The sequence below is a fragment of the Saccopteryx bilineata genome, chromosome 4 (assembly GCF_036850765.1).
Source record: "Saccopteryx bilineata isolate mSacBil1 chromosome 4, mSacBil1_pri_phased_curated, whole genome shotgun sequence".
In the NCBI taxonomy this organism is placed as follows: Eukaryota; Metazoa; Chordata; class Mammalia; order Chiroptera; family Emballonuridae; genus Saccopteryx; species Saccopteryx bilineata.
Window position 1 is genome coordinate 33,812,337 of NC_089493.1, and position 21,519 is coordinate 33,833,855.

The window sequence follows — 21,519 nt, forward strand, 5'->3', positions numbered from 1 at the left end:
CCGCTCTGGGATGGAGGCCAGGCAGCTAATTAGAGAGCCCAGCAGCTGTCCAGCCTTTCAGGCAGCAGGCAGCAGTTAGCCAGTGCCAGGAGGTGGGGTGGGGGAAGGGCATGGGACCAGAGGCCACCCTGCAAGGTATAGGGGCTGGGCTGTCAGGGTTTGTGCAGAGGGGGCATGCCAGGGGCATGTAGGCTGCATGGGGAGGAGGAGGAGGGGAGGGTAGCAGGACGGGGTGGCCCCCAGGTGAGACAGAAAGCAGGTGGCAAGGCATCCAGCAGACAGGGAAACCCAGATTCTAAGCTCTGAGCTGGGGGGCACAGAGTAGAAGGGCAAGGTCAAGTGGAGTCCATCCCCTATTTCCACCCACCTGCCCTATGCCAGTCAGGTCCCCAGGGCCTGGTCTCCCTGCCCCCCAGGGGGAGCTATTGAGACAGCTTTTCCCCAGGAGGGGGGGGATTTGGAATTCTGAATGCATCTGCAGCTGAGTGTGGTCACTCCTTGATTTGGGAAGTTGCCAAATCCACTTATGTTCAGGGCTATGAACATAAGTATCTGACTACACGACAAATAAAAGTATTTGTTCTGGGTCACGTGGGAAGAACTGGGGGTACCTGAGTACCCTTCCTTAACTCTCCCAGTGGGCCTGGGAGGCATCTTCTCTTTCCTTTCTGGGTCGCTGGGCTGGAGCAGATTTGGGGAGAGTTAAGGAAGAGGAGAATGGGAGAGAGAGAGAGGGATAGTGTTTTGCCTGCTGCTTCCTGCCTCCAGTTAGGTTCCTGGCCATGGAGGGAGGGGCGGGGTATGGGGGTAGATTTGGATTTTAGGTTCCGGTCAGAGAAGCAGAGATTCAACCCTGCAAGCCTAGCTTACCCTAAATAGTTATAGGAGAGGAGAGAGAATGGTGCAGAAGAAATTTCCTGCCAGCAGCTGCTGGTTAAACCTCTTTGGGAAATGAATCCTACTCTCATGAAAATGGGCTGTGCCTTTTGAGAGCACCAGCACATTGTAGACATAACAGAACAGGCATTGTTATTCTCTGACCTGAGCCTGAGCTTGGCCCCTTGCCCATGTAGGAGCCTGCAGTGTCTCTGGGTTTGCCTGGGACACTCTGATCCTGCCCCAGACCTCGTGTGACGTGTCTTCTGGATTGTCCGGACCCAAGCGACTCACCTTGTGTGTCTGCACCTCTCAACCCGAGTCGTGGCTCTTGGAGTGGAGAGAAAGAAGAGTGAACATCCTTCTCTCTTCCCTTGTCTTCAGAGACAGCCCTGAGCATTGTAAACCAATGTTCACAGTGCTTTGTGGGAGAAAGTCCTTCCATGATGGTAGCCTGAAAATCAGGGATGATCCCGAGCCATCACTCTGTTTGGGTAATAACACTGGATGGTGCAATCACCCAAGAGTTTAAGCCGGACCCTTCTCTCCCTTGCTTGTCTATCCATCTAACAGAAGTTTCAGGGTCTCAAGGAATTCATCGTGTGGAGGGGGAAACAGACACATCATAATTTTAAGATGGGACAAGATGTTTCGACAGAAGGATGTTTGAAGGCCTGTGGGAACATTGGTGATGGAATAACTGGGGGACGATGGGAGGAAGGTGTCATCATCAAAGGAATGAGGAGGGAGCAGGGTCTACAAGGAGGAGCAGGTGTGATGGGCTGCAGAGCAGGGCAGGTGGGGAGGGCGTGAAGCCGTGCGGTGACTTCTCCCTCCAGCTCCTGGCAGCACCTAGCGTGGTGATGGGAAAACCGTACGGACAGAGTTGGCTGTGTGTTTACAGATAAGCAGCTTAAGAATGGACTAAGTAGATTATTCCCCTTAGTGAGGTGTGTGCGCAGACATGCGCCTTAAGAATGAGATTTGGATGGGAAGTGGTTTGAAGGCATGCCGTGTGGGGAGGGGGGTGACTCCAGAGCCCATGGACCAGGGTTGGAATCAGATGTGTGGATTTGGTCTAACTTTTATTTTTTAATTTAAATGAGAGGAGAGGAGATAGACTCCCACATGCACCCTGACTAGGATCCACCCAGTAACCCCTGTCTGGGGCCATGCTCACAACTGAGCTATGTTTTTTAGCACCTGAGGTGGAGGCTCCACAGAGCCATTCTCAGCTTCTGGGGTCAATGTGCTCGAGCCAGTTGAGCCATGGCTGCGGGAAGAGAAGAAAGAGAGAGAGAAGGGGGAGGGGGAGAGGAAGAGAAGCAGATGGTCACTTCTCCTGTGTACCCTGACTGGGAATTGAACCCAGGATTTCCACATGCCAGATCAACACTTTACCACTGAGCCAGCTGGCCAGGGCCTGGATTTCGTCTAACTTCTTTTTTTTTTTTTTTTTTTTTGTATTTTTCTGAAGCTGGAAACAGGGAGAGACAGTCAGACAGACTCCTGCATGCGCCCGACCGGGATCCACCTGGCACGCCCACCAGAGGCGACGCTCTGCCCACCAGGGGGCGATGCTCTGCCCATCCTGGGCGTCGCTATGTTGCGACCAGAGCCACTCTAGCGCCTGAGGCAGAGGCCACAGAGCCATCCCCAGTGCCCGGGCCATCTTTGCTCCAATGGAGCCTTAGCTGCGGGAGGGGAAGAGAGAGACAGAGAGGAAGGAGAGGGGGAGGGGTGGAGAAGCAGATGGGTGCTTCTCCTGCGTGCCCTGGCCAGGAATCGAACCCGGGACTTCTGCACGCCAGGCCAACGCTCTACCATTGAGCCAACCGGCCAGGGCCCAACTTCTTAATGTCCTAAGATTTCAGTGTTTTTTCACTTCCAAAATGGGAACGAGGGGTGATTAATTCCTGCCCTCCCTGCAGGAGTCTTGGGAGAATCATGAGAAACAATACACTAAAAAATGTCTAAGTTATATCCACACTTTAGTTGATTTCAGGGCTCTTCACATGATCATATACTCTAAAAACTTCTGGTTCAGACCATACAGTCCACAGAGGAGCCTATGCCCTGTGCACCCCAGGATCTACTGGAGTGTCAGAGGGGGCTGGGACTCTTGCTCTACCATCACCTCCCTGTCCAGCCCCCAGTAGCTCCCTGGGGAAAGACCCTGCAGACCAGGGTGCAGGAGGCGTCCAGAGAGAGGCTGGCCCTGAGGGAGCCTGCTTGACTGCTCTGGCTTCATCTGCCAGAGAGGTACTCGAGCCCGCGACGGGCTCCCAGGGCTGACTGCGGCCACCAGCAAGCTGTGCTGCCCGGATGTGGGCTCTGGTTTCTGTTTCTGTTTAGGTTTTGACTTGTGCTATTGGTGTGGCTGCTTAGGGCCCAGGGGAGGGGACTGCACCGGTGGACGGGACTGAACTCTTCAGGCACAGGGTCACGGTGGTGCTGGGGGTGTCGCACAGGCCCCATGAAAGCCCTTTCTCGGGGTGATAGGTATGTGCCATGGTGACCCCTGCCCACCATCAGGCCTGCAGGGAGACGGGAGGGGGAGGATGGGCTGGTTGGGCAGGGTTGGAGGCTCCAGTCTGTGAAGGAGTTGGGGGGGGGGGCAGAGGCACAGAAAAGCACAGGAGCCCAATGCCCGTCACAGCCTCTGCCCTCCCTGCATGTCTCCCAGTGCAGGGGAGAGCCTCGAGGGGTGCATACCGTCCCCCCACATGTGCACACAATGAATTTCAGGTCCCCAACTCCTGCCCTGTCACTTCTCAGCTCCTCTGCTGTCTTGCAAGTTGTCAGCTTAGGGAGCAAAGGCCTGAGTCACCCCTGCTCTGAGAGCCTGTGGTGGGGGAGGGAGGCAGGTGACCGTGGGTGTCAGCACGGGGTGGCCCCTCTGTGGTCTACCCTGGTCGGCCTTCCATAGGGAGGTGGAGCCAGCCCCCACCCCAGTCACTTACTCTTCTCGGTCTCCACGCGACCAGTGCGTTCTTCCACAGGGTTGTGCCGGACCTGTCCTGGGACTTGTGAAGATGGGGCTGTATTCAGGGGGTATTCAGGGAAGCTTTAGCACCTTCATATTAAACCAAAAACTGTGGGGCTCTATATCAAACCATCAAGTGTTAGGGATATATCGAAAAGGGGTAAGGGGTGTGATCAAGTCAGATTTATATCAGCTTGTAGTCAGTTACTGATGTTAATAGGAAGGACCTCAACAATAATGATCAAAAATGATAGAATGAAATAAGTATTTGGGCAGTGGGGTTGTGGGCAGAGAGTTTTAGCACACATTTTTGTTGGTGTGCTTATTTTTGTGTTGTTCCTAACTCCCCAAATGCTAACGCAGATGTCCTAGCTTGCCTGCCCTCTGTAGGACTCTGGGCTGCCCTTGAGAACAGGTGCACCCACTGCAGGGTAAGGTGAGTGTGCATTAGAAGAAGCCAAATGAGAATAGAGCCGGATTCTAAAAGTATACCCTGCTCAGATTTACACGTGTGCACACATTTCCTCGTGGTGAAAGAAGCCTGGAGTCCTGGCCCCACATGGGAGGTGGGGTGGAGTCCTGGGCTCTGATGGGTGAATTAACCAGACCTGAGCAAACAGGACATCCTAGAGGGGCTGGCAGGTTTCGGACAGGGGTACGGTGGCCTGGGCAGTGGGGCGTGTGGTGCTGAGCCCGGAGCCAGGGCCGGCTGGCCCGTGACTCGGAGCTGGAGACAGTGTAAGGTAAAGAGTGCCTCCTCTTCTATTCCCAGGGACACATGGAAGCCGCCTGCCCACTGGCCAAGGATCAGCTGAGCCCTGGGACTAATGCTTACCCCCGCCGCTAAGAATGGCACCATCACCCAGCCAGGCACAAGGACAGAGGTTAACCTGGGACACTCCTGGACAGTGATCCCGATGTCTGTTCTGAGCTCTGCACTCAAGGGTGTGATAAGTGAGTATGTTACAGGCTCCCTGGGATAACCAGCCCTCCCTGCCTCAGCAGCATGGGCCCAGGTCTGGAAGCCCCGGTTTGAGCCTGTTTTCTGATCAAGAGCTGTTGTACCCTTCTTTCCAGTGACCCCACTTCTGGAATATGCCTTAAGAAGTAGTGCCAGAGCCTGACTAGTGGTGGCACAGTGGGTAGAACATTGGTCTGGGACACTGAAGTCTCAGGTTTGAAACCCTGAGGTCACAGGCTTGAGCACAGGCTTACTAGCTTGAGCGTCAGGTCACTGGCTTGAACATGGGATCATAGATGTGACCCTATGGTCACTGGCTAAGCCTAAGGTCGCTGGCTTGAGCCCAAGGTCACTGGTTTGAGCAAGAGGTCTCTGGTTCAGCTGGAGCCCCCCCGTCAAAGCACATATGAGAAGCAATCAATGAACAACTAAGTATTCTAACTATGAGTTGATGCTTCTCATCTCTCTCCTTTCCTGTCTGACTGTTTCTCTCTGTCTCTCTCTCCCGCTTTAAGAAAGAAAGAAAGAAAGAAAGAAAGAAAGAAAGAAAGAAAGAAAGAAAGAAAAGAAAAGAAAAAGAAAGACAAGGGAGAGAGAACAGAAATAGTCCCAGAGAATAAGGCAGGAATGGGAGGGGACTGTCTGGCAGTTTCAGGCTGTGTCGTTTGCTAGAACCATCTTAAACCACATGGCCTCTAAAAACTGGGCCAGACTCAGATTGGCGACATGAGTGACATGAGACACCCAGCACACAGGAGACAGCATCTTGCCAAATTCTTCTTGTCTGCAGGCTCATGGATGCCTTAAGCCTTGGGCTCTCCTGTGCTTTAGGAACTGTTCTTACCTGGGACGTTGACTCCGTTCAGGTGCCGTGAGTAGTTCCATGACCCTGAGCGGAGCATCCAGGGCACTGGGAGGTGAGGGGTTGGTGGCACCTGAGCTGCCATAAAAGTGGCCACCAGAGCGTCTGCTGCTTTTGTATTGTTAGCTCTGTCTCCTCTTCAGTCCAGATAAGCTCGTGTAAGGCGAGAGGCCCCAGCTACAGAGCGTCACCTGTCCTCACATGGCCTTTCTTTCCAGCCTTGGCCTCTGGCTTTTCCTGGGTGATGCTTTAAAAAATGACAAGTGGCTGTCCTGCCAAGCGGCAGAGGCCTGTCTGGCCTGAGGCCGTTCGGTCCGTGGGACCGGGGATCAGCAGGCAGAGAGCTCCCTGGAAGGCAGGGCAGGGAGACAGGAGCCTTTGCACTCCTGGCTGGACAAGCTTGTGGGAGCAGCAGGGCCCGTCCATGGGAACCCGGAGACTTCAATTCCACGGACAAGTTCACAGGGAGGGGACAGAGTCACCAGGTATTTATTTCTCAGCTTTAGGGAGAGCTTGACTCTACTGCCAGTTGAGAGTTTAAAACTCAGCGCTAGAACCTATTTTTCTCTGAGCCTGGGCTTGCAAAGTCAGTTTGTGATAGGAGGGTCCTTTCAGGAAGTTGCTTTTGAGTTGATTTGTAGCAATTTGTAGTTGATTTGTAGTGTGAGTGCACCTGGACCACGGGAGGGGTATGGGCGTGGAGAGATGGCTGTGGAGGCCCCCGTGGGAGTGTGATGACTCAGTCCCGAGACCTTTCCCCCAGGTAACACGGAATCCCAGAGTGATTTACATCAGCAACCTTAAATCTGCTGTATCCTTTTGTGCAGCGGGCCTGCTTCAGGAATTACTCATTACGAAATTGCCAGAGAAGAAAAGGGCTGGCTACCTCTGTGACAGGCACAAGAAAAGGTGTTTCTTAGGGCGTCAGTGTCACAGGGGAAATAGGAAAGAGTTGTTTTCCCTTTGCTGAACATCTGCATTGAGTAAATTCTAGTTCTCCACTTGTGGAATAATACACAATCATTAGAATAGTGAGCACATGGGATATACTAGCTTGGAAAAACCAATGAGATATAATAAGTGGTAGTGTCACGTTACAGAATAAGTGCATGGTGGGAACCTGTAAAATAAACACACGAGAAAAGATTGCAGAGGGGAAATGATAATGGCTAGTTTGGTGGAATTACGAACGCCTTTTCTATGATGCATGGATTTTCTTTTAAAACTAAATTCCATCTGGATAAATACACAACACAGCACTAACGGTGACTTTACGATGTGGGATGATGGGAGGTGTTGCTTTCTAAGTCATTCCTCTCTGTAGTGTTTAAATTTCAGCTGTGAGCACGTTACGTTTGTCATCAGAAAAAATAACCAAGATATTTTAAAGTGCTAGAATCAATGTGTTAATTTTTTTTTTTTTTTTGTGGCAGAGACAGAGAGAGTCAGAGAGATGGACAGATAGGGACAGACAGACAGGAAGGGAGAGAGATGAGAAACATCAATTCTTTGCGGCTCCTTAGTTGTTCATTGATTGCTTTCTTATATGTGCCTTGACCGGGGGCTACAGCAGACCGAGTGACCCCTTGCTCAAGCCAGCAACCTTGGGCTCAAGCTGGTGAGCCTTGCTCAAACCAGATGAGCCCGTGCTCAAGCTGGCGACCTCGGGGTCTCAAACCTGTGTCCTCCACATCCCAGTCCGACGCTCTATCCACTGTGCCACCGCCTGGTCAGGCTAGAATTAATGTTTTAAAAAGGTTTTATTTCCCCAGAAAGAGGAGACTAGGAAGGCTGAGCTGGCTAGCGCTTTGCACCTGCCCATATCGGTGTTTAAGAGTCTGTGTCTGCTCGGGCCCATCCGTTCATTCCGTAGTCACTAGTGGGGCTTATTGCCAGGCACCGTTCTAGGCACTGGTTGGTTACCTGGCAGTGAATAGAGCCCCAGCCCTTGCAGAGCTTTCATTCTAATTGGGGGAGACAGACAATGGACAAGTAGCAAAATATCAGAATGTGAGCGTGCCATGAGGGTCAGAGGTCTCTGAGGGGTGATAGTTGAGCTCAGGTCTGAATGACAACAGGGAGACAGCACATGAGGTCTGGGGAGAGCTTTGCAGGATGCCCAGCCTGCGGGCCCCGTCCACAGAGTGCCCTTTGTTGCTGGAGCCCTGGGGAACCCCTGTGCCAGGGCTGCACCTGCCAGCGGGGACCCTCCGAGCGCCTCCCGCCTGCTGGCCCGTGAGGCACGGTTGCTCCCGACACGGCTGCTGCCGCTCCGGGCACGGGCTTCTCTGGGCAGCCTGCACCTTGGCCACCGCTCTTGGCTGGCAGGGCTGGGCCGTCTGAGACTCCCAGTGACACTGGGACAGGCTGGCAGTCGGGGAGGCGCTACGTAATATGTGTCCTGGTGAGGGGTCTTTGAATGGCACATGCTTTGAGGCCCGGAGAGGTGGCTGCCATGGTCCTGAGAGGGTCCGCTTGTGACCCTAGAGGACTTTCATGGGGGTCCTGCCCGACCTTGGCCTCAGCTAGAGCTTGGTTTCCCAGACTAGGCTGAAAGCCTTGGTCACTCTGACACCCAGTTCTGAGTTTCCCTGAGGATCTACCTAGAAGCTCATCTCCTTCTCGTTTCCGCTGTCTCCCCATGTACCACCCCAGCCTTCCAAAGCAGAAGCTCAGAAAATAGTAGTGCCCTCAGAGCAGCCTCCGCCGTGCGCTGGGCTGGTTGGGAGTGAAGCCCCCGGAACAGAGGAATCCCACCTCTGCCTTTTATAGCTGTAAGAACTCAGGCTAATCGTTCAGCGTTTTTTCTGCCTCAATTTCCCCATCTGTAAAATGGGCGGGAAGATTATCTGCATTACTACATGGAAAGTGCTGAAAACAATGCCTGATTATTAGTGTTGTTATGACCTGGGAGGTGGAGGGAGCACCATCCCAGCGGGCTTTCCCGGGGGATGCCCACAGCACAAGGGGGTGGACTGGTGTCGGGCCAGCGGTGGCCCAGGTATTTTCCCGCGCCTGCCTCCCTCTGGCCCTGACGCAAGCTCCCGCCACCCCCAGCGTGACCACAGGGTACGCTCAGGACGGTTTCAGACCTCTGCATCTTGCACCCGGATGCAGGGACGGCTCAGTGGTTCCACTCACCGCCAGCACCCGGGGACGGGGCTTGTAGTCACTCAAGCTGTGCCCGCACTGCCCAGAGCATAGAATTGTAGTGACTTTGGTACCCGAGGATGGGGAGTGAGATTTGGGAAGTAAACGGGGTGAAAGAGGAAGGCCTGCCCAGACTGGCTGCTGGAGGGGAAGCCCGATTTTCTAGTGAGATGTCCCCTCTGGACCAAAATTCGCTGAGTCATTGTGTCCTGGTACCTCAGGTTCCTGGAACAAATGGGAGTTTTTGGCAAAACCAAAAACAGTCATCTTACTGGTTTTGCCTCCAGCCTGCCTTGGACTTTTACAGCCTTCTCTTTGCGCCTCTCAACTGCTTGCTCTGGCCTCTGCCACCCTGAGGAATAGCTCAGCAGGCCCTGCGAGCAGCAGGTGAGGCACCCCCGGGAGCAGGGCTCTGAAAGCAAGCGCCTGTCCCCTCGGAGGGGCGGTGCCCTGCCCTGACCAGTCTCCTTGAGATCTTACCTTTAGCTGGAGCTCTGTGTTCCCGGGCCCTTTGGTCAACAAGAATGAGGAGTTTCACCAACACTTGTACTTGGTGTTCCCACAATCCCTCTTGTGAAACTGCTCTCCACACTGCTTTCTCTCACCTTCAGTCTTGCCCACACTCTCCTCCTCTTCACTCCACCCTACATTTTCTTTCCTGGGCTGTCCCATTTTTACGTCATGGTCCTCAGGACGGCGTGCTTGTCAACAGGAGCAAGAGGCCAACGTCCCGTGTGCTGCTGGTTCTTCCCGATGCTGGCTTGTCCTAGGCTCTGGTCCCAGGGCTGAGCAAGGAGGTCCCGGAAGGGTCCCGGACAGAGGGCTCAGGCGGGGGAGGCCAGGGCAGGGAGAGGCGTCCGCTGGACCTCGCAGAGGGTGGGTGAGCTCACAGCGTAAGCACAGCTCCCGTGGTTATTATCCCGTGGATTTGGGGTGTGGCGTTCTGAAAATCCACCCAGTTCAGTGCCTGCCTCAGATCGTAGTGTCTGTCCCACCACAGTGTGAGCTGCTGTCCCAGCCGACGACACGGCCTCACATCCCTGTTCCCTGCTTTGCCCCCACCTCCTGGCCCCAGCCAGGACTTCGGTTTCCTCGGTTTGTCTTGCTCGTTCTCCTGGCATGGCTCCTCGGACGTGGTCTGACCTTGCCTAGATATGCTTCCCCTCCACCTACCCCTGTTCTCTCAGGTACAGAAGACTCCAGAAACGGAGTCCAGGCCTCCAGCACCCCCGTCCCCTTCCCCATTCTCTCTTCTGTTCAGCAGCGTGCCCTCTCTCTCCCTGCGAAAGCTACCCCTTTAATCTTGTTTCTGCTTATAGCAGGGGTCCCCAAACTACGGCCTGTGGGCCACATGCGGCCCCCTGAGGCCATTTATCTGGCCCCCGCCGCACTTCCGGAAGGGGCACCTCTTTCATTGGTGGTCAGTGAGAGACGCAAAGCATGGCATCGCTCACGTACAGTACTACTTCCAGTGACGTGGGATGCACGCCTCACGGCTCCGGAAGCACGTCCCATCACTTGTTACATCTGGCAGTGACAAATATGGAACCAGACATTGACCATCTCATTAGCCAAAAGCAGGCCCATAGTTCCCATTGAAATACTGGTCAGTTTATTGATTTAAATTTACTTGTTCTTTACTTTAAATATTGTATTTGTTCCTGTTTTGTTTTTTTACTTTAAAATAAGCTATGTGCACTGTGCATAGGGATTTGTTCATAGTTTTTTTTATAGTCAGGCCCTCCAACGGTCTGAGGGACAGTGTACTGGCCCCCTGTGTAAAAAGTTTGGGGACCCCTGGCTTATAGGGTGTGGGAGTCCAGCTCTTCTAAGTTGCCTGCTCCAGGAGTGACTGGAGCCTCTGATTTGTTACCAATGGGGAAACCATTCTTGGCTGTCCCAAAAGATGAGGCCGAGGCAGAGAGAGCAGGGTTTTCAAAATCAGCCTCAAGGTGGGGGGCTGAGGAGTGATGAACGTAGTTACGTCGAACTGCTGCACGGCTGGTTGTGACTCTCCTTCGCCCGAGCCTGTAGGATGGAGGAGCCAGGGGTTCGCGTGCAGGAGGGTTTGACAGGCTCAAGTTCAGAGGGGGGCTGAGTGGGGTGGGAAGGAGACAGAGTGGTCTGTTGGGGGTTCAGGATAAAACGAGGGTGTGAGGAGCTGTGCCAGGAACCATGGCCCTTTCCCTTCAGCCTTGTTTTCCAAGCCCTCCCCTCTCAGCCACATGGAGGTGGGGGCGGGAGGCTCACATTGACCCCTCAGCTGAGGTTTCATCCTCCTGTCTGTGCAATTACTGTTTTCACAGAGTTACTTGGCTGCGAGGTTGGTGCTCTGGGTGGAGGGAAAGACCTGACCTTCTTGGCAAAGAAGGCTGACTGGCCGCTAGTGAGGCAGGGGCCAAATGACCCTGTCTCAGGTGGAAGGGGGCAGTCTAAGTAGGAGACGCTGCTGTGCCAGAGCAAGAGTCGGCCTTTCTTGAGCGTTGGCTGTATGCGTAGTAGTGTGTCTGTTAGCTCATTCATCCTCACAGTAACCCTCAGGGATAGTTTCTCTTATTATCTTCACTTTACCTATAAGGAAACCGAGGCACAGAGAGGTCAGGTAAGATGGTTTAGATCCTGCGGGTGGAGGGTATCAGCCAGGATACAAACCCAGGCAGTTAGGATGTAGAGCCCCATGCTTTAACCACTACATGCTGTTCAGACCTGTGAGTCGTGGTTGGTTGTTGGCGATGGCCCAGGAAGGAAGACCCTATGTTAATTCTGCGTGACTTCAGGTTTCCTTGGGTTCATTTGCCTGGCAAATTTATTGAGCATCTTCTATATACAAGGCACAAAGATGAGCAATACGCATTCATTTAACATTTTTTTTTTTTTTTTTTTGCATTTTTCTGAAGCTGGAAACAGGGAGAGACAGTCAGACAGACTCCCGCATGCGCCCGACCGGGATCCACCCGGCACGCCCACCAGGGGGCGACGCTCTGCCCACCAGGGGGCGATGCTCTGCCCATCCTGGGCGTCGCCATGTTGCGACCAGAGCCACTCTAGCGCCTGGGGCAGAGGCCACAGAGCCATCCCCAGCGCCCGGGCCATCTTTGCTCCAATGGAGCCTTGGCTGCGGGAGGGGAAGAGAGAGACAGAGAGGAAGGCACGGCGGAGGGGTGGAGAAGCAAATGGGCGCTTCTCCTATGTGCCCTGGCCGGGAATCGAACCCGGGTCCTCCGCACGCTAGGCCGACGCTCTACCGCTGAGCCAACCGGCCAGGGCCCATTTAACAGTTTTTTAAGGTAAAATTTATTTTCATAAAAATACTTGATAGAAGAAAATTTTTTTTTGATAGAAGAAAAATTTAAGCTATACAGAAGAGTACAAAAGAGATAAGAATCACTTATGTTGCCATCCAGAGATGGTTGTGGCTAAATTTTTTGTGTATTTACATGTTATATATGCCTTTGTCAAATCAAAATCATTTTAAATATTCAGTTTTGAACCCTGTTTTTTTTTTTCTCTTACCATCGTATTAAACAAGCATTCACCAAGTGGCTACTGGTGCTGGCCTTCAGATAGATTATGGCAAAAGTGAGTGTGAACTGTAGTCACAGAAGTGAACCGGTGTAGAGTTCGGCAGACTGGGCAGGGGACAGCTCTGGAGTTGGAGGTGCTTAGCAAAGCCTTCATGAAGGAGGAGCTCTTGACGGATAACAGGTTCACGGGCTACAGTGGGGCTGGGGTAGAGGCAGCAGTTGGGAAGGGCACCCCAGGTCCCCAAACAGCTATGTGACGATCCAGAGGACAGGATCTGAGGCAGAGGGGGGTCAGAGACGGCTTTGCCAGCCATTCCGAGGGGTTTGAGCCTTACAGTGTTAAAGATCCACTAATGGGCTTTAAGTGGGGAGAAACATTGGGTTTGCATTTCGGAAAGATTGCTGTTTGCACACAGTCGTTCATAGCATGATGGGTGAATTGGAAAGGAAGCAAGGAGGGAGAAGACTGGAGTCATCCAGGTGAGAGATGACAAGGATTTGAGCCAGAGCAGCAGGAATGAGAGAGAGGAATGAAGAGGAGAAGATGGATTTCAAAGATATTTAAGAGGTAGAGAGCACAGGAGTTAATGGCTGACTTGGTGCTTTGCCATGTGACTTGCTTTGGCCAATAAGACGTTAGTGGGCGTGACAACCAGAGTCTTGAAGAGCGCTGGTGCGGTTGGGCTTGCTCATTTTTGTGCCCTTGCCCTTGCCATGAGAACACGCTGGGGCTAGTCTCCTAGGCCCAGGAGGAGGATGACGGACAAGTGGAGCAGACCCACCCCATCTAATCATAGGACAGAGCCCCCAGAGGATTCGCCGTCTCAGGATGGAAGTCTTGGGTCTCAAGATCTGCCATCCCACAGACACGTGAGCTGTAATAATAAATGAGAGTAGATTTAAACCACTGAGTCTGGGGAGGATTTGTTATGTAGCTATTGCTAACTGATAAAGAAATGCCTTTGTTCTTGTATGGAATGCTGACTGCGTGCTACACACCGTTCTAGGCACTAACGACGTGCTAGAACCAGATGGAAAGGCACTTGCTCTCAGGGACCTCGTGTTAGAGTGGGAATGCAGCAGAGGAAGCCAGAGAGTGACCCCAGGGCTTCCTGCTGCCCACTGGGTGCATGGTGGGACCAGTAGTCAGGATGGGCCATAGGAGGAAAGCAGGATCTGGGAAAAGATAATGAGTGTGATTTAGGAAAGGAGTTGGAGGTGCCTGTGGGACATTTAAATGGAGGTGTCCAGGGAGGAGTGGGATTATAGGCATAGAACACAGGAAAGGTGTCTGTCTGGGGGACAGAAAGGTGTCAACACAATAAAACACAATCACATGTACTGAAGAGAGGCGGCCTATGTGTGGTGGCTATGCAGAGGAGGCAGAGAGGACTTGTGTCTGGGAAGATGAGAAAGAGTTTGTTCTGAAGGTAACCTGTGACTGGGCTTGTGCTTGTGGAAGTGCGAGGACAGAGGCACACCGAACGCAGAGAATAGGACATGCGAAGGCCCGGAGGTAAGACAGAGAGCCGGACTGCGAGAACTAGGATGAAAAGTAGATTGGAGTGAGATTGTGGGGAGTCCTGCATACCAGGCCAAGGGTGCTGTAGGGTTTCATTAGGAAATGGGGAGCCATTGAATGTTTTTGAGTAAGGGAATGACATTAGCACTTGTATCTAGAGGCATGAGTTTTGAAGTAGAAGTCAAGAGATGTGAATTGTAGTCTCAGCTCTTCCATTCACTGGCCCTGGGATATGGGGCAAATGACTTCTTCCCTCTGTCTCTCTTTTTAAAAAATGGGAGTAAAACTGCCTGACCTGTGGTGGCACAGTGGGTCAAGCATAGACCTGGCGTGCCGAGGTCACCGGGGTTTGAAACCCTGGGATTGCCAGGTCAAGGCACCTACCTATAAGAAGCAACTACTACGAGTTGATGCTTCCGCTCCTCCCTGCCTTCTCTCTCTCCTCTCTCTAAAATTAATAAATTAAATCTTAAAAATAAAATAAAAACTGGGAGTAAAGCTTCGTGCCCTTCCCATGAAACTAATGACAAATTGTGAATGCGAGTGCCTGGAAGAGCACAGGGCAATGCGCAAAGGCAGGGATTTGGCCGCCGCAGCTGAAAGGTGAGACTGAGGTTCCTAGACAGGCCAGCAGACGGTAGATGTCCCCTGGTAACCCTCTGACCCTTCTCCCAGCGCTGAGAGGGCACTGGCAGAGGTGTTGAGCCTGATGTCCACTGGGACTCGTGTTCCCGTGCTCTGCCTTCCTGTTCGGGACGCAGCCCTGAGCTCCCCCACCCCCGTCCCAGAAACAACGCGTGTTATTTAGAGAATGCCTGCTCAGGGGAGGCCTGTGTCATGGCTGCAGAACAGAGGACTGGGAACGTTTGCCGCCCTCAAGGAGTCCACAGGCTGGTTGGATCAAAAAGGCATGTACCTAAAATAGGAACTAGGGTGGCATCTGACAAAGGGCCAAACGAGTGGTCCAGACAGTCACCAGTGAAAGGTAAGGAAAAAGCAGAGAGGCCTGTGGGACGGGCTTGAAGACTGGCTGGGTTTCACAGAAAGGAGAGGTGGGAACAAAAGTGGAGGGGAAGACTCCTCTGTCAGCCCATGGGTTTCCTCTCAACATCGAAACTTAAACACCCAAACCCTGCTTAATGGAGCAGTTAAGGACGAATGTGACCACAAGGAGCTACCACTTCACACCCATTAGAACGGCCATCATCAGAAAATAACAAGTGCTGGCGGGGACGTGGAGAAATGGGAAGCCTGGTGCGTGGCTGGCAGGGACGCAGCTGCTGTGGAAAACAGCAAGGCCAGTCCTCAGAAAGTAAACCCAGAGCAACCAGATGACCCAGCAAGTCCACTCCTGCGTAGAGTCCCCAAAGAGTTGAAAGCAGGGACTCAAGAAGATATTCGTACACCCCTGTGCATAGCAGCATGATGCACACTAGCCAAAAGGTGGGAGCAACCCATTAATGGATAAATGAATAAACAACATGTAATAAATCTAATAGGTAGATGACAGTGGACAGCCCTAACAGGACAAGAAATCCTGATATGCTACAATATGGATGAACCTTGAAGACGTTCTGCTAAGTGAAATAACCAGACGTTAAAGGGCAGATATTGTATGATTCCATTACAATGAGTTAGTGTCTAGTGTCCAGGGACAGAGAGCAGACTGGTGGTTGCCATGGACTGGGGAGGGCATGGGAGTTTGTGTTGAATGACCATGGAGGTTCAGTTTGGGATGATACAAGGTTCTGGGGGAGGGGATGGTGGTGGTGGCTGTAAAACAGTGGGAATGCACTTAGTGCCACTTAACTACACTTAAAATGGTAAATTTTATGTTATGTACCTGTTAACACATATGCATGGGAGACAGGTGTGATGGCTTACTTAGAAAGATCTCAGGAGCACGTGGTGTGGAACTGCCTGAGAAGAACTGGGAGGGCAGACAGGAAGAAGTGGAGGGACAGGTGGGGACCTCAGTGAGTGCACCTGGTGCTACTAGCCTGGGACTGGGGGCGCTTGATGGGCCAGGACTGCTGACTTGCACTGACCACAGGTCATCCAAAAAACTTTATAGAGACACCACCTTCCAAGCATTTGAATAAAGTCAGAGGAAGCCAGCGGGGTTGTTTTCTTCATTTCTCATGCCCACCTGGCTCAGGTAAGGAATATGGAATAAAGTAATGAACATGGAACAAGGTTGAGGTTGTGACTGGTAACCAAAGAGAAAGGTAGAGTCAGGTTGGAAATCCAGGGCGCCTTGGTCACATCCGACTCTTGGACTGGGTGGCTTGGAGGCAGTAGGAGGAGCTCAGCCCTCTCACCGCCCCCCCCCCCACCTGTCTCCTTTATGTCCCCAGCAGCTGGCCCCAGTCGCCACCATGGCTTCCGCGGAGCCCCTGACAGCGCTGTCCCGCTGGTACCTGTACGCCATCCATGGCTACTTCTGCGAGGTGATGTTCACAGCGGCCTGGGAGTTTGTAGTGAACTTTAACTGGAAGTTCCCGGGAGTCACGAGCGTGTGGGCCCTCTTCATTTACGGCACCTCCATCCTGATCGTGGAGCGCATGTACCTGCGCCTGCGGGGCCGCTGCCCCCTGCTGGTGCGCTGCCTCATCTACACGCTCTGGACCTACCTGTGGGAGTTCACCACCGGCTTCATCCTGCGCCAGTTCAACGCCTGCCCCTGGGACTACTCCCAGTTCGACTTTGACTTCATGGGCCTCATCACCCTGGAGTACGCAGTGCCCTGGTTCTGCGGGGCGCTCATCGTGGAGCAGTTCATCATCCGGAACACCCTCCGCCTCCGCTTTGACAAGGACGCGGAGCCTGGCGAGCCGGGAGGTCCCCTGGCCCTGGCCAACGGGCATGTCAAGACTGATTAAGTGGGGGACTCATGGCGGGGGCGAGAGGGGGTGTCTCACGGTCGTTGTGGAGAAAGGTACCACGCTGGTGGAGTTGCTCCTTCTGTACAGCACAAGCCCCGCCCCAGCCTGGCCTCCGCCCCATTCCCGCTGCTGTGGGCTGGTTCTGGGGGCGGGTTGCGGAGACAGCAGAGGGATTTTGGGAATGGCCCATGGATCTCAGCCCAGCCCAGATGCTGGCAGCAGAAGGCCTGAGGCTTTGCAGCAACTAGACTACATGGGTGACTTTGGAAGCAGCAGGCCTTGTCCTGGCTAAGGGACTCTGAGAAATAGGCGAAAGGTGGGAGGCCAGGCCTGAGGAGGCACAGGGCTGCAGCCTCGGCCCCCTGGCTCCCCTCACCTGGTTTAGTTGGGCTTTGGCTGGTTCCATTAGGCAATATTCAGGTGCTTGCTTGCAACCAATACCTCCCTGGGGGCCTGCTGGGCTGCAGCCTGAGGAGAGACTGGGCGGCTGGAGGCTGCTTGGCAGCCGGCTGGTCCGCCAGGGCCGGGAGGCCTTCCCTTGGCTCCTCCCCCTCCCCCAGGGCCGCACGCTGCTTTCTTGGCCTTCTGGGGGCCCCCTGGTGCTGGATTCCCACCAACCTTGGACTTTTGGAGGTTTCAGTCCCTGTGTGTTCGGTGGCGTTTCCCCGATTCTCTCTTATTTTAAGGCCTTGACCACTTTCAGCCCTTTATCCATGTCAGTCACCCACCAACCCCCACCTCCCACTCCCCAGCTCCCACAGCAGCTGCCAGAGAGAGACCCTGAGACAGACCCCTCGCCCTCTGCAGCCTCCCCTCACTGTTACCCCGGGCTGGTGGGCTGTGGCAGTGCCCCTGGTGCTCTTCTCCATCCATACCCCCTTCCCGCAGTGGCCCAGCTACAAACAGATGGTACCCACAGCACAGGCCTCGCTGGGCCCCCTCGATCCACAGTGGGGACAAATCAGTGTGTGTGTGGGGGGTGCCATGGGGAAGGGGTAGTAAAACCTGCCAGGTTTTCAGTCCAGTTGGGCAGTCTAGCATCCTAGAGAATGGGGAAGCAGTATCCCGTGTTGGAGACCCACGGAGAATGAAGGAGGGAGACCCCCCCGTCCTTGGTGGGAAAGGGCAGTTCTGGCTCTGCCCCAGCCGAGCAGCAGAGCCTCCTCAGGGCCACCCCTCCCCACCCATCCCAGCAAGGCTGACACTGTGCTTGCTCCTTAAACAGTATTATCCCTGCCACGCTCATGGGCATTGTCATCTTGGTGGCCCTGCCTTCCACCATGACAGGCCCGTTGCTGGCAGTGGACAGGGGAAATCCTCACTCCAGCCCACGTCGGCTCTGCCCCCACTCGCCAGGGCCAGGGGTCCCTCAGAACGCAGCCTGTCTCTCCCATGGTACACAGTTTCTTCTGGACCACACTAGAACTCTTAGTTAGAAATCAGCCTTTCCCTTTTTATAGAACATTAAAAAGTGACGATGCCACCTGTGGAGAGAAACTCCTCTTCCTTGCTGGACCGTGCAGACAGCACCAGGCCAGGGCAGGTGGGCTGGGTGTGGGCACGAGTGGGGCCCGGATTGGGGGAAAGGCTGGGAGACTGTTCTGGGCAGGTTGCTTTCTGCAGCTGACCCCGTCCAGGACGGACTGAAGGGCGTGGCCCAGCCTCTGTGTCTTGGGGTAGGCGTGTTACATCCAGGCACAAACTGTGTTCTGCTGGGGCCAGCCCCACCTTTGATTATACTGTGACCCCAGTTCCGGGGCTTCTAGGGATTTAGGCTTCTGGTGGGGAGTAGATTGCTTTCCATCTGTCGGTGGAAGGGATTCCAGAGGAAGAAGTGTCTGGCTTCCCTGTTCCCTCCAGGTCATTGTTTCCTCTCTTCCAACTCCATGCTGTTTCAGTCTCTAGGACCTCAAAACCCTGCAGGCCCCATATGGGCCCCTAGACCACACCACCCACTTTGGCTCTCCTCTTCCATGATGGAACCTGGTAGTCAGCTTGTTGATGTCTCCCAGCCTAAGACTTCCACAGTTCTCAGCCTCGCAGCCTCACCAAGTCCGTGGATGGCCCATTGGACCTGGCCACTCCAGATGTTGCCCTATGGGCATTCCTTGGCACAGTCTCTTCTGGGCCCTCTAAACTTCAAAGTGCAGGAAGTCCTGGAGCAAACCTGCCTCCCTGGTGGTGTGCAGAGCATTGTGTCTGCTTCGTCCAGGTGCCCGTGGCTCCTGTTATCCCTCATAGGGCACAGTGACCCCACAAAGGGAGGCAATAAGCCAGGGCTGGACCACAAGATCTGCAGGCTCAGAGCTCAGATCGGGGAGAGCCCAGACTTCAACTCTTCTTTTTGGGGGTATTTTCAGGGCCCCAATTCCTTAGTGCCCAGGGATTCGAAGTTTGGAGTAATCCCAGCCCTGCCAAGCAGTGGGGGGCTGGTGGAGAGAGTCTGCTTGCTGTGTACGAGTCGCCCGTGTCCTGGGCCTCTCCACGGGACGTCACAGCGTCTCTGAGTTACAGATCGCCAAGTGCTGCCCTGCATGGTTGAACCATTTCCATGTCTGCTAGGTATCTGTCCCTTGTGCCCTGTTCCCTCTGATGCCAGTGAGTCACATAATGGCATCTCAATGGCCTATGCTTATTCTCAGCAATAATACCTAGGGAGTGCCCATGAATCCTTTTGTCCTGGTCCCTTGCCCTCTGCATGGGTCTCCTGGGGAGGCAGCCACTGAGTTGATTCAGTTCATGAGAACCTGTGTTTATGAAGCTCTGGGCTGTGCAGACATCATCGCGGGGGATTCAGAGAGAGGCCCAGCCCTGGAGGAGCTGTGGCCAAGGCAGGAAGAATACCTTCCGCCCAGAGGCCGCCCTAGACCTGGAGGAGCTGCAGGTCCTGGCTCTGCAAACGGGACTTTGAGGTGGGGGGGACTGTCCCCCAACTGCAGCAGCTCTTCAGGAGGACGCACGACTGGTTGTGCACCCATTGCCTGCTCTGTCTCTGTTGGTCTCTGTCTTTTCACATTCGTGCACATAAAATATACTGGTGTTTGTGTTCCAGGACTGGCTCTGACCCATCTCTCTCTTCTTCTGTTTTGGAGCCCTTTCCCTATGGGCTGCTGGAGGCCACCCCCCCCCCCCCCCCCCCCGGCATCACGCTGTCCTGAACCAAGAGGGCTTCTGGGTGGGGCCGTGCCGTGGGGAGGGCAGGCGGCACTCCCTGCCGGTCCTTTTTCCTGCCTCCACTCTGACCCTCTCAGATAACCTGAATTCTTCACCCAATTCCCGCTGCCCACCAGTAGCATAATGTGGGCTAGGCCTTCTGTTGGTCCCAGGCTGGAAGGCAGATGGGGAGCCTTGGGCAGTATCCAGGATGGTTACGGGTGAACTGCATCTGCCTGTGAGACAAGCTCCTCCTGAACCTGCAGGCCATGACCTGTGATGTCTCATGGGTGGGAGGACGCAAGGGAGGAGACTGAAGGCAAGTCGAAGAGCTGGAAGGCCAGATTCTCTACTTCCCGTTATGTTAAAAGTCACACTTCGGAGATACAGAGTTCTGCTCCCGGACAGTGCTGCCTGCCCTGAGACAGTGCGTTTGCAGGGAGCGGTCGCTGCCTCCTGGGTGAACCTCTGCTCCACCTAGCGGCCCTTGTCCTCCCCTCCTCCCACCCTCCCCTGCTCACTTTCCTACCGGTGGCTTGGCCCCTCTCATGCTCCTCGCCCTCCCCCCCCCACACACACACACCGCCCTGACCCCTGCCACAGCTGGGCCATAGAACCCTGGCTGGTTTCCTAGATGGAGTGGGCAGTGTGCTTCCCGAATCACTGAGAAGGCCCTCTACCTCTCCCACTCACCTGAAGGTATTTGTTTCTTTGAAAGCTTTCCCACTTATAAATATGAGCAAATATAAAGCCCCAACAGTTTACATGACATTGTGAACAAACCTATAAAGTTCTTCCTTCAGAAAAGGAAGGAGGGAGGGAGGGAGGGAGGGAGGGAGAGAGAGAGAGGGAGGGAGGGAGGGAGGGAGGGAGGAAGGAAGGAAGGAAGGAAGGAAGGAAGGAAGGAAGGAAGGAAGGAAGGAAGGAAGGAGAGGGAGGGAGGAAGGAAGGAAGGAAGGAGAGGGAGGGAGGGAGGGAGGGAGGGAGGAAGGAAGAAAGGAAGGAGAGGGAGGGAAGGGAGGGAGGGAGGAAGGAAGGAAGAAAGGAAGGAAGGAGAGGGAGGGAAGGGAGGGAGGGAGGAAGGAAGGAAGAAAGGAAGGAAGGAGAGGGAGGGAGGGAGGGAGGGAGGGAGGGAGGGAGGAAGGAAGGAAGGAAGGAAGGAAGGAAGGAAGGAAGGAAGGAAGGAAGGAAGGAAGGTCCATCTTAGGGAACTTCAGGGAAGAGGCAGCGCTGGGGTTCAGAACCAGAAGGCTGTGAGGGCTCAGCCCCTTCTCAATGGGCCAGCTCCCTTGTCCTTTACTAAGTGGGTGCCTGTCTTTCTTGGTATTTTTCTTCTTTACCTCCTCACCCCATCCAAGGGGACTTTTTTTTTAAATACAGGTTTCAGGTGTACAACTCGGCAATACATCATCTGCACACTGCGTTGTGTGTTCACCTCCCCAAGTCAAGTCCCTGTGACAACACTACTTTGAAAGAAGTTCTCTAGAAGAGCTGAGGCCAAGGCTGCATCTTACGAAATCTGCCCAGCCTTTGCGAAAGCCTAATGCTTAATTAATAACAATGAATGAATGAATGAATGGCCACAACTTTGCCTTGTCTG

General features: G+C 54.0%; 1 protein-coding gene across 12 annotated transcripts in view; it reads left to right on the forward strand.

Moving 5' to 3' along the window:
- Window positions 1-19,817, forward strand: part of TMEM229B (transmembrane protein 229B) — a 42,945-nt gene extending 23,128 nt beyond the window's left edge. For 5 of the 12 annotated variants that reach the window (XM_066274344.1, XM_066274336.1, XM_066274341.1 and 2 more), the window contains one exon: window positions 16,239-19,817. In XM_066274344.1, coding sequence (XP_066130441.1) covers window positions 16,260-16,763 — 504 coding nt within the window. In that variant the 5' untranslated portion in view covers window positions 16,239-16,259 and the 3' untranslated portion in view covers window positions 16,764-19,817. Of the gene's footprint in view, window positions 1-4,634; window positions 4,817-6,127; window positions 6,171-16,238 lie in introns of those variants that run through there. The other 7 variants (XR_010731142.1, XR_010731143.1, XM_066274338.1 and 4 more) reach the window with 5 other exon arrangements.
- Window positions 19,818-21,519: the final 1,702 nt, after the last annotated feature.